General features: G+C 41.3%; 1 protein-coding gene across 2 annotated transcripts in view; it reads left to right on the top strand.

The window, feature by feature from the left end:
* Positions 1-17,680, top strand: part of LOC135555348 (myosin-binding protein C, fast-type-like) — a 50,010-nt gene that overhangs the window by 8,623 nt on the left and 23,707 nt on the right. The window contains exons 3-4 of one of the 2 annotated variants that reach the window (XM_064987696.1): positions 10,910-10,930; positions 11,393-11,428. The exons of the other annotated variant lie outside the window; for it this stretch is intronic. Of the exons in view, the coding sequence (XP_064843768.1) occupies positions 10,910-10,930; positions 11,393-11,428 (57 nt within the window). The remainder of the gene's footprint in view (positions 1-10,909; positions 10,931-11,392; positions 11,429-17,680) is intronic. 2 annotated transcript variants of the gene reach the window in all.

The following is a 17,680-nucleotide window of genomic DNA, read 5'->3' as shown; positions in this document are numbered from 1 at the left end:
AAGCATGAACTGACATGTTGTCCTTGGATCAGAGAATTAATCTAAAAGTATAAGCTACAGCTAGCTATAGCACTGCAGTGCATAACATGTGGTGAGTAATTGACTCAGAGAGAAAGACAATAGTTGAACAGTTTTGAACAAATTAATTTTGTTGAAACTAAGGAACTAAGGAAATTAAGGAACAGTTGAAACACGTTGTCTGGAATAATGAATCACACTTCACCATCTGGCAGTCGAATGGATGAATCTGGGTTTGGTGGATGCCAGGAGAACGCTACCTGCCCGTATGCATAGTGCCAACTATAAAGTTTGTTGGAGGAGAAATAATGGTCTGTTTTTCATTGTTCGGGCTAGGCCCCTTTGATCCAGTGAAGGGAAATCTTAATGCTACAGCATGCAATGACATTCTAGATGATTATCTGCTTCCAACTGTGTGGCAACAGTTTGGAGGGGGGGGGGACTTTTCCTGTTTCAGCATGACCTAATCGCCCAACATCAGTGTCCGACCTCATTAATGCTCTTGTGGCTGAATGGAAGCAAGTCCCCGCAACAATGTTTAAACATCTAGTGGAAAGCCTTTCCAGAAGAGTGGAGGCTGTTGTAGCGGCAAAGGGGTGACCAACTCCATATTAATGCCGATGATTTTGGAATGAGATGTTCGACGAGCAGGTGTCCACATACCTTTGGACATGTCACATATGTTGACGTTAGCTAATATGGTGACAACGATGCAGGCTGTGTGTAGCACTTATGGTATGAAGGTTTGGCTTGGAAAGGTTTTTTCGCCTGGTTACAGACAGCTGTTGTGTTGTGCACTGAAGTCCTCAAGTGAAGGGAAAATGTGAAAGGAGGAGAGTGTGTAGATGTGATGATGCTGTTTGTATGGCTGCTATGAAAGTGAACTGTGATCAGGGGTGTATTCATTCCACCAATTCTGTTGCAAAATGTTTCTTAAACAGAAGCAAATGGAACTAAACGGGATGGACCTACCTGTATTTGTCCAATAAAAACTTGTTTTAGTTGCAAAACATAATGTTTTTAAACTGTTTGGACTAATGATTACACCCTAGATCAGTTAGGTGCAGGCAAGAGTGTGCAATGCTGTATTGAATGTGTCACTGTCTGTCACGTTGATTACACAAATTTGTCTCTTGACCTGTGCACCTACATTAAACTTTAATGTGTAGGTTAGGATGTAGCAACCTCATGATGGGTATAGGACAAATTCAAATATCACGCCGTAGTCTAAACCTATTGCTGTTACACGGAGCTTGGTGAAAGGAATATGAATGACAGTCATCCAATATACTGTAATAGAATTAAGGCCCTTAAAATGAACCGTCCTCCCTAATCTTAAATGGCACCGACTGCCACTGACCCGCTCTACCCACACCCCTCACCACACCCCTTTCCACCCCTTCTGGACTGGGCCCTGCTGCTTGGACAGAGTGACAGGGAAAGACTGGCTTCTCCTGAGCCTCCTCTTCCACACCCTGCCCTCATGAAACTGAGGCAGTGAGTATAGCATTACCTCATACCAGGGCCTTCACCATACCCCCCCATGTATGCAGCTCTGGCTTGATGGATTACAGACAGATGCAGAGTCAACAGAGAGCCAGAGGAGTTCACAATCAGAGTGTGAACCGTTAAGCCCCAATATGTCATTAACTAAGACTTTATAAACACTCCGTAAGCATTTTGTGGCGGATAGGAACACTGGCAGTAGTATTTGGTAATGTCCTCTAATGTAAAATTGTTTTTCTGCGCTTTGAGCCAGACCTATTTTAAGCGCCCTCTGGTAAGGCATGGAGAGCAATGCGGAGGGAATGGTAATGAATGGAGATGAATGGAAAAGATAGAAGACAGTTTGGGATGATATTTATGGGGTCTCGTTTATTCCATTCTGCAGATTCTACTTCCCTAAAGAGGTGTCATTTTCCTCTGTGCCAAAGTGGTTTTTGTTGAAAGCTTTCTATTTACAAGACACTCTAAAATACATATTTACGACAATACCAAATAGTATTTGGTATTGTCCTCTCTCTCCGTTTACTTCTCTACCACTCCTATTACCATGTCTCATCCTCTCTCCTCCACTGTTCCACTATAGACCTTCACCCCAGACGCGTGCCTGCAGATGGGGGAGGGGTAGCGGAGAGAGACATCACTTGAGGAATGCATACAGGCTATAATTCTTATCATCATTACTGTCTAATAAAATACGGTGTGATGTACTACCCTCCCAGGTTCCCTCCCAGGTTCTCTCCCCTCCCTTCCTATGCTCCCTTACAGGCTTACCTCAGTACTGTAGTACCCTGGTAAATGTCCTCCCACCTCTTCCTGTTGCCATGTTGGAAAACATGAAAGTGGTTCGTTAAACAGGTGAAGTTATAGTTGCCAGCCCAGTGACTTCTATAGCCCACACATGCTGTGTTAAAAGACAGCTGAAGCAATTACACAGCACAACTACTGCACAGTGGAAACAAATACACCTGGCTGAGACCCATCACAACCTCCGCCAAGTTACAACCACAAATAAATACTACATTAGAGTGGTATTAATGCTATTCATAGCAAGACCTGATGCCAGCAATATAGGCCTACATATATGTTATGGTATTCATTCAACTTACAATACTCTCCCTCCACCATGCAACCTTCCCTTTTTTTTTTTTTTACTTGATTTAAGTAGGCAAGTCAGTTAAGAACAAATTCTTATTTTCAATGACGGCCTAGGAACAGTGGGTTAACTGCCTGTTCAGGGGCAGAACAACAGATTTGTACCTTGTCAGTTCGGGGGTTTGAACTTGCAACCTCCCGGTTACTATTCCAACGCTCTAACCACTAGGCTACCCCTGCCGCCCCTACTACTACTCCTTAGAATATGCCCCCTCCTTCTGCCTTTGTCCAGAAAACACTATGACATATATACCTCTATAACTCATATAATCGGAACTGTCAAATAAAACCGCCAAATGATGGAGCGATATAGAGAGCAGAGGCTTAAGTGTACCCCCATGCTGCCAAAAGCATCACTCTCTTCATCCTCATCATAAAACGATGAAACTCCATCAGTCACACTCTGCCCCCAACATAGATGCCCGCCAAATGCCAATAATACCGTTGATACTCCACCACACGCACAGCGGTATAAATAGACCCTTTGAATATAAATCTCCTCTTGAGTCCTTATGTGAATATGCCCGCTTGGTGCTATAGTTGAATATATTTATGAAAATGTGAAAATGCCTGCATTATACGCAGGTTGATGTTGATTTTCATGAATCTTGCCCCGTATGCAGAACTGAGCTTTTTCCAGTAGATGGGCCAGCTGCAAAGTCAAAATCGTCTGTATCGTAAAAATGAATGAAAATAATGAGCTTTTTGGTCATAATTTAAGGTTAAGGTTAGGCATTCGGGTTAGCAGTGTGGTTAGGTTTAGGTTTTGATGACTTTGTGACTGTGCCAGCTAGTGACCACACTTCAGAACTGCATCCAGGGTAAGATTCATGACAATAAATTCCAACCTGCGTATTATACCATGGTGAGATAAACAAGCACATGCTGATGTCTAGATAAAGATGTTTATTTGTATCACATACTGTAGGTTATGCACTTAGAAATATAATTACTAATTGAAGTACAATACTAGATACAACTACTAACACTGAACATTTGGACTTTATTAGCCCACCCAGGAGGTTAGGTTTAGGTCCTCATATTGAAGTTTATAGAGACCACAACTGATGTATAGAACAATCTTAAAATGATCTACTTTGGTTTAGAAACAAGCATCATGAAACCTGTTTGGACCTAACTTGCTTACTTCTTTTTCCATGTGGTTTCTTCCATGAAATGATGGAAGAAACCCCTTTGGCTCAACTTAACCCACTCTCCCATACTGATATGCATGATTATTTTGGGTGTGCAGCATCACATGTGAGTAATGTTATGAGTAATGAGACATGTACAGTGCATTCAGGAAGTATTCAGACCCTTTGACTTTTTCCACATTTTGTTACGTTACAGCTTTATTCTAAAATTGATTAAATTAATTGTTTTCCTAATCAATCTACACACAATAGCCCATAATGACAAAGCAAAAACTGTTTTTTTTAAAGAAATGTTGGCAAATGTATTACAAATAAAAAAGAGATACCTTATTTACATAAGTGTTCAGACCCTTTGCTATGAGACTTGAAATTGAGTTCAGGTGCATCCTGTTTCTATTGATCATCCTTGAGATGTTTCTTCAACTTGATTGGAGTCCACCTGTGGTCAATTAAATTGATTGAACATGATTTGGAAAAGCCTGTCTATATAAGGTCCCACAGTTGACAGTGCATGTCAGAGCAAAAACCAAGTCATGAGGTCGAAGGAATTGTCTGTAGAGCTCTGAGACAGGATTGTGTCGAGGCATAGATCTTGGGGAAGGGTACCAAAACATTTCTGCAGCATTGAAGGTCCCCAAGAACACAGTGGCCTCCATCATTCTTAAATGGAAGAAGTTTGGAACCACCAAGACTCTTCCTCGAGCTGGTCGCCCGGCTAAACTGAGCAATCAAGGGAGAAGGACCTTTGTCAGGGATGTGACTAAGAACCCGATGGTCACTCTGACAGAGCTCCAGAGTTCCTCTGTGGAGATGGGAGAACCTTCCAGAAGGACAACCATCTCTGCAGCACTCCACTAATCAGGCCTTTATGGTAGAGTTGCCAGACGTAAGCCACTCCTCAGTAAAAGGCACGACAGCCTGCTTGGAGATTGCCAAAAGGCACCTAAAGGACTGTCAAACCATGAGAAACAAGATTGTCTGGTCTGATGAAACCAAGATTGAACTCTTTGGCCTGAATGCCAAGCTTCACGTCTGGAGGAAACCTGGCACCTTCAATACAGTGAAGCATGCTGTGAGGATGTTTTTCAGCGGCGGGGACTGGGAGACTAGTCCGGATCGAGGGAAAGAGGAACGGAGCAAAGTATAGAGAGATCCTCGATGAAAACCTGCTCCAGAGCGCTCAAACTGGGGCGAAGGTTTACCTTCCAACAGGACAACGACCCTAAGCAGCCAAGACAACGCAGGAGTGGCTTCGGGACAAGTCTCTGAGTGTCCTTGAGTGGCCCAGCCAGAGCCTGGACTTGAACCTGATCGAAAATTTCTGGAGAGACCTGAAAATAGCTGTGTAGTGATGCTCCCCATCCAACCTGACAGAGCTTGAGAGGATCTGCAGAGAAGAATGGGAGAAACTCTCCAAATACAGGTGTGCCAAGCTTGTAGCGTCATACCGAAGAAGACTTGAGACTGTAATCGCTGCCAAAGGTACTTCAAAAAAATACTGAGTAAAGGGTCTGAATTGTTATGTAAATGTAATATTTTTTTATATACATTTGCAAACATTTCTAAAACCTGTTTTTGCTTTGCCTTTATGGGGTATTGTGTGTACATTGATTGGAGAAAATAACAATGTCAGACGTATGTCACACGTCTATAGGTTATAGATATCTCTGTGGTGTTGTGAGGGTCACCAAGCACCATTAACACAACATGTTGCCTTTAACTCACGGTTGTAGACGTGTCATGCCTGCTCCCTCTCCCCCTCCCTGGTGCTCGAAGGCACCAGGCTCCCCAGCATCACGCACACCTGCCTTCCCCTGTCATGCGCATCAGCAATTATTGGTCTCACCTTGACTCAATCACCTGTGTCATTACCTCCCTTATATCTGTCTGTCTCAAGCTCTGTTTCCTGGTTCAGGATTAATGTTCGTATGTCATTGTGTTACCCGTGTGCTGACGCTGTTCCTGTCTTGTTCCATGTCTGTTCCTCATTAAATGTTCAACTCCCCGTACCTGCTTCTCTACTCCAGCGTCGGCCCCTACATTAAAGAGCCTATAGGCAGGTATTTCAGAAGCTTTCTAACATTGGCTTAGGAAAAGGAATCCTCACCAAGCATACTGTAGATGCATTACCGCAAGGCTAAAATATATAACTCTAATGGTAGTATAAAACAAACATATGTTCTTTTCAAGATATCACAGATTCAACTCTTTAAGACAACTCTTGCTAATGTGAGCTGGGTCAGTGATGAAATTAGCGAACACTTCAAAGATTAAGCCTTTGAGAGTGATGTATAAAATGAGGCAACACATGGCAGTAGACTGTCTATGGCATACTACTACTGTATCTGAGGGAGGAGAAGCACACAGAGAGGAAGAGGGGGAAATGTCAAGAGAGATTAAGAACATTCCACAGAGGTTACCCTTCAAAAGAGAGAGAGAGCGAGAGAGAAGTCGAGGGGGAGAGAGCTATATCCTCCGTCATATATATATATATATATATATATATATATATATGTATGTATGTGTGTGTGTGTGTGTATATATATATATGTATGTATGTGTGTGTGTGTGTATATACTGAATAAAAATATTAACACAACAGGCAACAATTTCAAAGATGTTACTGAGTTGAAGTTCATATAAGGAAATCAGTCAACTGAAATAAATTCATTAGGCCCTAATCTATGGATTTCACATGACTGGGAATACAGATATGCATTTTGGTCACAGATACCTTAAAGAAAAGGTAGGGGCATGGATCAGAAAACCAGTCACTGGTGTGACCACCATTTGCCTCATGCGGTGCAACACATCTCCTTCGCATGCAGTTGACCAGGCTGTTGATTGTGGAATGTTGTCGCAATCATCTTCAATGGCTGTGTGTAGTTGCTGGATATGGCAGGAACTGGAACACGCTGTCGTACACATCGATCCAGAGAATCCCAAACGTGCTCAATGGGTGACATGTCTGGTGAGTATGCAGGCCATGGAAGGACTGGGACATTTTCAGCTTTCAGGAATTGTGTACAGATCCTTGCGACATGGGGCTGTGTATTATCATCCTGAAACATGAAGTGATGGCAGCGGATGAATGACACAGTGGTGTAAAAATACTTTCAACTACAACTATCTGTACCCTACTTTACTATTTATATTTTTGACAACTTTTACTTTTACTTCACTACATTCCTAAAGGAAATAACGTACTTTTTACTCCATAAATTTTCCCTGACACCCAAAAGTACTCGTTACATTTTGAATGCTTAGCAGGACAGGAAAAGGTTCCAATCCACACAATTATCAAGAGAATATCCCTGGTCATCCTTACTGCCTCTGACCCCTGGCTATCCGTAAATAAAATAAGAAACAAGAAAATGGCATGATCTGGTTTGCTTAATATACAGAATTTGAAATGATTTGTACTTTTACTTATATTTTAGCATTTACATTTACTTTTGACAGTTAAGTATATTTAACACCAAATACTTTCAGACTTTTACTCAAGTAGTATTTTACTGGGTGACTTTCACTTTTACGTTTTCTATTAAGGTGTCTTTACTTTTACTCAAGTATGACAATTGGGTACTTTTTCCATCACTTGAATGACATGACAATGGGCCTCAGGATCTCGTCATGATATCTATGTGCATTCAAATTGCCATAAAACGCAATTGTATTCATTGTCCATAGCTTACGCCTGCCCATACCATAACCCCACCACCACCATGGGGCACTCTGTTCACATTGACATCAGCAAACTGCTCACTCAGACGACGCCATACACGTCTGTGGTTTTGAGGCTGGTTGGACGTACTGCCAAATTCTCTAAAACAACGTTGGATGCGGCTTATGGTAGAGAAATTAACATTAAATTATCTGGCAACAGCTCTGGTGGACATTCCTGCAGTCAGCATGCCAATTGCACGCTCCCTCATAATGAGAGCTGTGGCATTGTGTTGTGTGACAAAACTGCACATTTTAGATGGGCTTTTTCTTGTTCCCAGCACAAGGTGCACCTGTGTAATGAACATGCCGTTTAATCAGCTTCTTGATGTGCCGTCTTGGCAAAGGAGAAATGCTCACTAACAGGGATGTATAAACTGATTTGTGCACATAATTTGAGATATATAACCTTTTTGTGCGTATGGAAAATTTTATTCCAACTCATGAAACATGGGACCAACACTTTACATGTTGCATTTATATTTTTGTTCAGTATATATTTAGAGGAAGGCTTGACAGTGATGGGGCAGCTTGGGTAGAGAAATTTAGGAAATCAAACACTGGTTCATCAACTATCTCACAGGATATTTGTTAAATATACACCATGGTATCCATCTCTCCCATGACTAAATCTGATGGAGCTGACCCTCAAGCCCTCAACTGAACACTTCTCACCATATCTGACCCCTGATGGCCTTTCTCATTTACCTCTCCCTCTCGCTCCTTCTCACTTTCTCTCATTTCTCGGCTCTCTTTTCTCTCTTTCTCTCGCTCTCATCTTTTCTGTCTGTCATTCTATCTGTCTCTCTCTCTCTCTCTCTCTCTGACTTAACACTGTACTTAGAACTTTTGGTATGAGTATGGCAGATAGACAGACACTGAGCTGGCCTGTGATAGAGAGAGTGCTGACAGGTCGTAACCAGAGAGAAGCCTTGGCCAAACTGGGCTGAAGGAGAGAAGGGGTTGCGTGTTGGTCTAACCAAAGACAATCACTTGTCAAATTCCGGCCTGTTTTATAGTATCCTAAGGCATATTATTTAGCAATGGAATCTAGGGATGGTCTCATCTATCAATTTCTGCTATCATACATTTTCATGGGAATCTGAACAGGGCATTTGACTGGTAACCACCGTCCTGGAACATACTATAGTATAGGGACAGGATTTGTCATTTTGATTGCTGACTTCTACACTGTTGTCACAGAGGAGACCATGCAGTGATAGTCACTACATGTTCCATATTTCTCCCGTGCTTCACAACAGCCACTCATCCTGTGTCATTTAACAATGTCATGATGGGTGGTTAAACAAATGCTTTGTGCCAGCTTAGTACACAAGGCCTTGTCATCGGGGCTTACCTTCTCATGGCATGTGCTCAATGGTGCATAACACCCATCCCAGTCAACAATAGTAGACTGAGCAGCAAATGGAGCATCAGAACTTCACTGACCCACTTACCTTCCATCTATGGACTGGGCCTGCTAAAAAAGGTTCAGATCCTGGGCTAAAGAAGGCTTTTAATGCCGTGTGCGTCAAAGACCCCCTGAGACCTAAGACAGTGGGTGTTGCCAGGAATAAAACTAGATGTGCTGAGAACGCTAACATATTGCTGCCTGAAAAACAAACCTTTTCAAAAATAGACGTGTCAGTTGATCAGTATGCCAACACTGAGAACAGAGCCAGGGTCATTCAGCACAACCAGAGTGTCAAGGCCAAGGCTGAAATCTCAGAATCGCAGTTCGGTATACTCAAGGGACAATAGTTCTGAAAAGTCAGTTGTGATTGATCAGATGGAGATGGTTCGGGAGACTTGGTTCATGTTCTACATTCTGTGGTTGGGTAGTTTAATGGATTTAGCTGACTACAAACCCCAAGGCACTGAGACTATTTATGTTATCACTTTAACAGGTGCTCTGAACAAGGACACTGTCTGTACAAATTATAGCTTTGGATGGCAGATCCATGTGTCCGGCCAGAGTTTGAGCCAGAGATCATTACCGTTACTGTGTGGTTCAGTTTGTTTTTCAGTAACTAAGACTTAATCTCTACAGTCATTGTAAATGACATCGCCAAAGTCAAGGATCGGTAGGATAGTCAGTTACTGAAAAATATCAAAGAACGCAGCCTCAAGACTAAGATGCTTTTGATAGGGTCTTAAACACTATCAAAACCCTAATAGCCTCCAACACTCTACTCAGCAAATTGGATGCAGTCTATCACAGTGCCATCCGTTTTGTCACCGAAGCCCCATATACTACCCACCACTGCGACCTGTATGCTCTCGTTGGCTGGCCCTCGCTTCATATTTATCACCAAACCCACTGGCTCCAGGTCATCTATAAGTCTTTACTAGGTAAAGCCCCGCCTTATCTCAGCTCACTGGTCACCATAGTAGCACCCACCCATAGCACGTGCTCCAGCAGGTATATTTCCCTGGTCACCCCCAAAGCCAATTCCTCCTTTGGCCGCCTTTCCTTCCATTTCTCTGCTGCCAATGACTGGAACGAACTGCAAAAATCACTGAAGCTGGAGACTCATATCTCCCTCACTAACTTTAAGCACCAGCTGTCAGAGCAGCTCACAGATCACTGCACCTGTACATAGCCCATCTGTAAATAGCCCATCCAACTACCGCATCCCCATACTGTTATTTATTTTATTTATTTTGCTCCTTTCTACGCCAGTGTCTCTACTTGCACACTCATCTTCTGCACATTTATCACATCAGTGTTTAATTGCTATATTGTAATTATTTCGCCACTATGGCCTATTTATTGCCTTGCCTCCCTTATCCTACCTCATTTCCACACACTGTATATAGACTTTTTCTATTGTATTATTGACTGTATGTTTGTTTGTTTATTCCATGTGTAACTCTGTGTTGTTGTTTGTCGCACTGTTTTGATTTATCTTGGCCAGGTCGCAGTTGTAAATGAGAACTTGTTCTCAACTAGACTACCTGGTGAAATAAAAAATAAACATGATCTTCTCTTTAAAACGTCCCATCTCTATCAAGAATATACACACAGTAGCCACTCTTTCTATAGCATGTTGATGTTTATTGGGATGAATCTTGTCAAAGAGGCATAATTGAGTGATATCCACTAGATGGGCCAGCTACAAAGTCAAAATTAGCTATATATTGTAAAAAATAAATTTAAGGTTAGGGTTAGGCTTAAGGTTAGCAGTGTGGTTAAGGTTAGGGTTCATTCTTTTATGATTTTGTGGCTGTGCCAGCTAGTGACTACATGGCAGAGCTGCCTCCAGTACATGAGTCATCCCAATGAATGCCAACCTTTTTTTTCTATATACAGTGTACTTACATTGAATCCAATTCCAATACTCTTTCTTTGCCAGAGGCAAAGCCTGAAGAAATTGGTAAGAACTGCACAAAGCAAGGTTGAGTGAATGTGCAACTCCTCTGTGGTTACATTAGAATATGTATTTGTTTATCGTATGAATTTATGTGTCTACGTACCGGTATAATATTGTATGTACAATGTACATGGGAATGCATTAATGTATCAACATTCTGAATTTACACTACAGTGCTGTGTGCATGCGTGGATTATGCATATCTAGACTTCTACATAATACATGTGCATTCAAATCATTTGTGAATGTTTGTATGTATGCATGTTTGCACAGTGTGAAGTCAAATATTGGTAATTCACAGTGGTGATTATTTTATATTATATCAACTATATTGTAAGTTTAATGGTCCATGATGTTTTCGAGATGGTATGGTTGGAATCTAACCTTTGCCCTCTTTACATACTACTGATGAAAACATATGTCACTTAGTTATTCATTATTGTATATGTTTGTCTTTAATTGTAGCGGCCAAGACAGATAAGGCTGCAGCAGCACCTGCTGGTGAGTCCACTCATAACAAATGGATGACAAATACTTATACATGAAATACTTCGATGAATGGTTAGGCCTGTACTAAAATCAATGTCTGATTAAATTTTTCTCCTTTATTTTTTTTAATTTTATTTTTACAGATAAGGGTGGGTGAGAACAGTGCATGTGTGTGTGTGTGTGTGTGTTAACCTGTGTCCCTTTGTGTGTGTGTTTGTTAGTCAGTAGGGCATAACCATCCCCTCATCATTCCAATGTAATGTTGGTTAACTGTTTTCCCTCACTCAGCGAAGCCAGCGGAGGATCATGGTAAGGCCTCTAAGACCAATCACAGAAGTAGCTTTCTGTGGGGATGAGACAGAGAGTGGCCATGTATGATTCTCACCACGCACCATGACAGTGTTGATCAGACAGAACGCCAATACACTTAACTTAGGCTTCACACGTTTATATTCACGCCTATCACAATATCCTACTGGTTTATGCCTGACAAAGCAGACTATATTCATTTAAATGATATATTAGTCATTATTCTTCTGATTCTTATTCTGTTTTCTTTGTTACCTGAGATAACAGGTCACCAATCAGTTGGTAAGAGCTATGTTAAGGTTGAGGTGATATTTGTTATATGGGTTATTTTGGCAAGCACTGGAGTGTGTGTTTCTGGGTGCGTGTATGTATCTGGGTGTGCGTGTGTGTGGTGTGGTCTGTGTGAGTGTGTTTATTATTTTTTTATTTAGTGTGTGTGTACTCTGTAAAAAAAATATCTGTTGGATCAACGTACATTTGTAAAACAACCAGCTGCAATAGGATTGTGCGTTTGCTCAACAAACTCACAACAAAAAACAATTGTGCGTTGAATCAACATCTTTTTGTTACAGTGTATACATACATACATACGTGGAGGATTGTTCAGGAAACGTTTCGGATGTGTATTTCCTTGTACTCAGTGTGTGAGTTTGTGAGAGTCTGCTACTGCAGTATACCACCTTTATTACACACTTACTCCACACTGAAATCCTCTCGTTTTAGTGGCAGAGGCCCAGCCTGCTGAAGAGGGTTAGAGCTATTCTGTTGTGTCATTTTTGGATGTATTGCATGTGGATGTGTGCAGGTATAGGTTTTTGTCCGTGTTGTATGTTTGTATCTGTTTTTGTACGTCTGTGTGTGTGGGCTTGTGTGTGTGTGTCAGCGTGTGTATGTGTGGGCGTGTGTGTGTGTGGGCGTGTGTGTGTGTGTCAGCGTGTGTATGTGTGGGCGTCTGTGTGTGTGGGCTTGTGTGTGTGTGTCAGCGTGTGTATGTGTGGGCGTCTGTGTGTGTGGGCTTGTGTGGGCTTGTGTGTGTGTGTCAGCGTGTGTATGTGCGTGTGACTGTCTGTACATAATGCTAGCTCCAATACAGACTTAAGTCCAGTACCTCCTACTGAAATCCATTTGTGTGTATTAACAGAGGCCCAGCCTGCTGCAGAGGGGAAACATTTTTGTGGCTGAATGAATTACTTAAATAAGTGTATGCAGCACGAGCACATGGGTTGTTGTGTGTGTACACGGTAAGTTTGCATATATTGTGAGAGTGCTGTATGTGTACACCGTGCATCATGTCAGCTCTATTCAACAATGAAGTCCAGTCGTCCTCCCTGATAGCCCTGTTTATCTTTACTGACAGAAGGCAAACCTGCTGTAGAGGGTAGGAGCTGTTCTGGCTTAATATGGTCCTTCAATGTATAACACACACAGCATTAAGTTGAAGTCAGTGTGTTATCTACGGTTCATCAGAGAGATGGTGGAGGCATTTGCTTGTGGGTATACGAGTACTTTATGTGAGAGTGTATATGTACATGTAGGATCTTAATTTGAGCCAGATTGCTACAGCAGGAAAATAATCCTGCAGTAACTGGAAATGTGAATTATTATGTTGATTATAATTCATGGATATTTTTGTAGGGATACACTTTACGTTAAGGCAAATCAAGTCTGACGTTTTAAAGTGGAAATTACAAACTTTGGAAGCCTTTTTAAACCTTGAGTGCACGACAAGTTTGCATTTCCTGCTGTGCAGGAAAATTCTGATCAACAAAAAAGTGGTCGAATTAAGAACCTACATCTGTATGCATACTGCATTGATGCTAGCTTTGGTACAAACTCAGATAATTTGGTACAGTCTAGTTCATATCACTGAAATTCTGTCATTGTATTGACAGTGGTCGAACCTGTTACGGAGGGTAAGAGCTTTTCTGGCTAAATGTGTTAGTTGAGTCTGTGTACACTATGTGTTTGTGGATGTGTATGGGTGAGTTCATATTACATCATGTAAGGCAGCTCTACTCAACATTTAAGTCTGGTTCCTTAAACCATCTTATTTATAATGGTTAAGAGCTTTTCTGGCTGAATGTGATTCTTACGTGAGTGTATGCAGTGTATGAAGATAGCATTCTGTATGAACAGGTGTGTGTGTGTAAATCATGCCATATTTACTAAGTAATTACTCAAGTTCCTCTTCTAAAAGCCCTTCACTTTCTTGGCAGAAGACCGGTCTGCTATAGAGGGTAAGAGCTTTTCTGGCCTAACATGTCACTTGTACGGAATGTGTGTGTGTGTGTGTGTGTGTGTGTGTGTGTGTGTGTGTGTGTGTGTGTGTGTGTGTGTGTGTGTGTGTGTGTGTGTGTGTGTGTGTGTGTGTGTGTGTGTGTGTGTGTGTGTGTGTGTGTGAATGCTTACAAGGTGCAATACTACTTATTCAGTTCATCCCCAAAACCAGCCTGCTGCAGAGGGTAAGTGCTTCTCTAGCTGAATGTGTTACTTGTATGTGTGCGTATACTGTTATGTGGAAGTGTACCTGTATGTGTGGATAAGGTGCATCATGCTAGCTTTACAAATGGACAAAACAGTTTTTCTAATTCTACTCATTCTCACTTAATGCCCTGCCTAATATCTTATCATTGTCATTAGCAGATGGTGTTACAGATAGCAAGAGCTTTTCTGGCCTATTGTGTCACTTGTAAAATGTGTATGTGATGTGTGTGCTTGTGTGCAGGACCGGCTTCAGCCTGTTGGGGGCCCTGAGTGAGATTTGGTTGGCTAACAAAATCAATGGGGGTTGAGACCCCAACAGAGTTTTTAGGGGGGGTTTGGGGGCCGTAAGTGACCGCTTTTGACGCTTATGCCTGGAGCCAGCCCTGTTTGTGTGTACAAGTTGCATCATGCTAACATTAAAATTATATCATTTTAATTAACAGAGGCCTAGCCTGCTCCAAAGGATAAGCTTTTCTGTCTGGATGTGTTACTTGTACAGAGTGGGTGTGCAATGTGCACCATGCTAGCATTACTAGTCATGTTAGTGTGTGTGTGTGTGTGCCTACTATTAATGTGGAAGTGTACCTGTGTGATTGTATGTATGAGTGTCTGGCGCATCATGCTAGCATTACTAAGTTATTTCAACCCTGCCTAATATGTTATCATTTTCTGTTATAGATGGCCTAACATGTCACTTGTACAGTGTGTGTGTGTGTGTGTGGTGTGTTTGTCTTTTTAAAATGTGTGCCTCATGCTTAACAACTCATGTTAGTTAAATGTATCCCCTAAATCCTCATGATCTTTTATTAACAGAGGCCCAGCCTGCTACTGAGGCTAAGATATTTTCTGGTCTAACATGTCACTTGTGCATAATGTGTGTGGGAGAGTGTGTGCGTTCGTGCGTGTGTGTTTGTCTGTGTACATACAAGGTGCAACATACTAGCATAACATACTGTGTTAGTTCAATCATCTGCTAAAATATTGTAGTATCAGAGGCCCAGCCTGCAACATTAACACAGGTCCAGCCTGCAACATTAACACAGGCCCAGCCTGCAACATTAACACAGGCCCAGCCTGCAACATTAACACAGGCCCAGCCTGCAACATTAACACAGGCCCAGCCTGCAACATTAACACAGGCCCAGCCTGCAACATTAACACAGGCCCATCCTATAATATTAACACAGGCCCAGCCTGCATCATTAACACAGGCCCAGCCTGCAACATTAACACAGGTCCAGCCTGCAACATTAACACAGGCCCAGCCTGCAACATTAACACAGTCCCAGCCACAACAGAGGGTAAGAGCTTTTCAGTCAATGTGTTAAGCCTTAATTTACACACTACGCTGTATGCAACTACAATAAGCTTGGCAAAATACCAATCCTCTATAGTTGCGAAGCTAAAATATGCAGACGTGTGCAGCCCCACAATTAGAAACTTGATGCAAGTACGCAGGAGGATCGCCATTTTACGTAGCTAATTGTATTCGGAAAGTATTCAGACACCTTGACTTTTTCAACGTTTTGTTACGTAACAGTCTTGTTCTAAAATGTATTAAATAAAAATCTACACACAATACCCCATAATGACAAAGCAAAACGGGTTTTTAGAAATTGTTGCAAATTTCTTTAAAATAAAAAACATATTCCTTATTTACATAAGTATTAAGACCCTTTGTATGAGACTCGGTATTGAGCTCAGGTGCATCCTGTTTCCATTAAAAAAATATATTTAATCCATTTCACAATAACGCTTTCAGGTTAAAAAAAATATGAAAAAAGTGAAGTGGTCTGAATAGGTTCCGAATGCACTGTATATTAGCCTTTACTTGTTTGTTTGTATCTTGTATACATATTTGAAGAAGTGTCTTTTGGGTGGGTGGGTGTGTGTGGGTATTTCAGTGTGTGCTTCTGCATATACTGTATAGTACCAGTGAACGTTTAGACACACCTACTCAAACCAGATATTTTCTACATTGTAGAATAATAGTGAAGACATCAAAACTATGAAATAACACATATGGAATCATGGAGTAACCAAAAAAGTGTTAAGCAAATCAAAATAGATTTTAGATTCTTCAAAGTAGCCGCGATGGCATGTCGCTGCAGAATGCTGTGGTAGCCATGCTGGTTAAGTGTGCCTTGAATTCTAAATAAATCACAGACGGTGTCACCATTAAAGCACTCCCACACCATCACACCACCTCCTCCATACTTCATGGTGGGAACCACACATGCGGAGATCATCCGTTCACCTACTCTGCGTCTCACAAAGACATGGCGGTTGGAACCAAAAATTTGGACTCATCAGACCAAAGGGCAGATTTCCGGTTTCTTTGCAACAATTTGACCATGAAGGCCTGATTCACGCAGTCTCCCCTGAACAGTTGATGTTGAGATGTGTCTGTTACTTGAATTCTGTGAAGCATTTATTTGGGCTGTAATCTGAAGTGCATTTAACTCTAATGAACCTGTCCTCTGCAGCAGAGCTAACTCTGGGTCTTCCTTTCCTGTGGAAGTCCTCATGAGAGCCAATTTTATCATAGCGCTTGATGGTTTTTGCGATTGTTCTTGACGTGTTCTTCATTGACTTACCTTCATGTCTTAAAGTAATGATGGACCGTAATTTCTCTTTGCTTATTTGAGCTGTTCTTGACATAATATGGAGTTGGTACTTTACCAAATAGGGCTATCTTCTGTATACCACCTCTACCTTGTCACAACACAACTGATCAAACACATTAGGAAGGAAATAAATTCCACAAATTAACTTTTAACAAGACACACCTGTTAATTTAAATGCATTCCAGGTAAAAAAAAATCATGAAGCTGGTTGAGAGAATGCCAAGAGTGTGCAAAGCTGTCATCAAGGCAAAGGGTGGATACTTTGAAGAATCTGAAATATAATATACCAGTTTTTTTGGTTACTACATTATTCTATATATGCTATTTCATAGTTTTTATGTCTTTGCTATTATTCTGCAATTTAGAAAATAGTAAAAGTTTAAAAAAGCCCTTGAATGAGTAGGTGTGTCCAAACTTTTGACTGATACTGTATATATTAGCATTCTCCTCATACTTAACCATAAAACCTTTTACTTTCTTTTATTAGAGGTGAGGCACCCTGAGACAAGGAAGGGTACTGTAACAAAAAGGATTGTAGTGCAGTGACTGCACAAATGTATCAATGCAATCTGTGTTTGTGTGTATTTGTATAAACCAGCATGTATGCCAGTGTCATCATGGGTAAAGCCTATGTATTTTTGTATGTCTTGTTTTTATGATCTAGTATTTCATATATTCATATATCCACAACTTTTTTTCTCCAGTCACAGACTCCGTACACAGGGACAGTATATTTGGTTGTTGTTTAACCCTTCGATGTCCGCAGTACTAATGTCTATGTACCAATTGTTTCTTTTCATTCAGAGGGAAGTGAGTGCAGAGATGGTAAGGAAAGGAAACAATA

Source organism: Oncorhynchus masou, chromosome 15 (genome assembly GCF_036934945.1).
Source record: "Oncorhynchus masou masou isolate Uvic2021 chromosome 15, UVic_Omas_1.1, whole genome shotgun sequence".
Classification (NCBI taxonomy): domain Eukaryota; kingdom Metazoa; phylum Chordata; class Actinopteri; order Salmoniformes; family Salmonidae; genus Oncorhynchus; species Oncorhynchus masou.
Note: the sequence above shows the minus strand (reverse complement) of the source record. Positions and strands in the feature narration are given on the sequence as shown.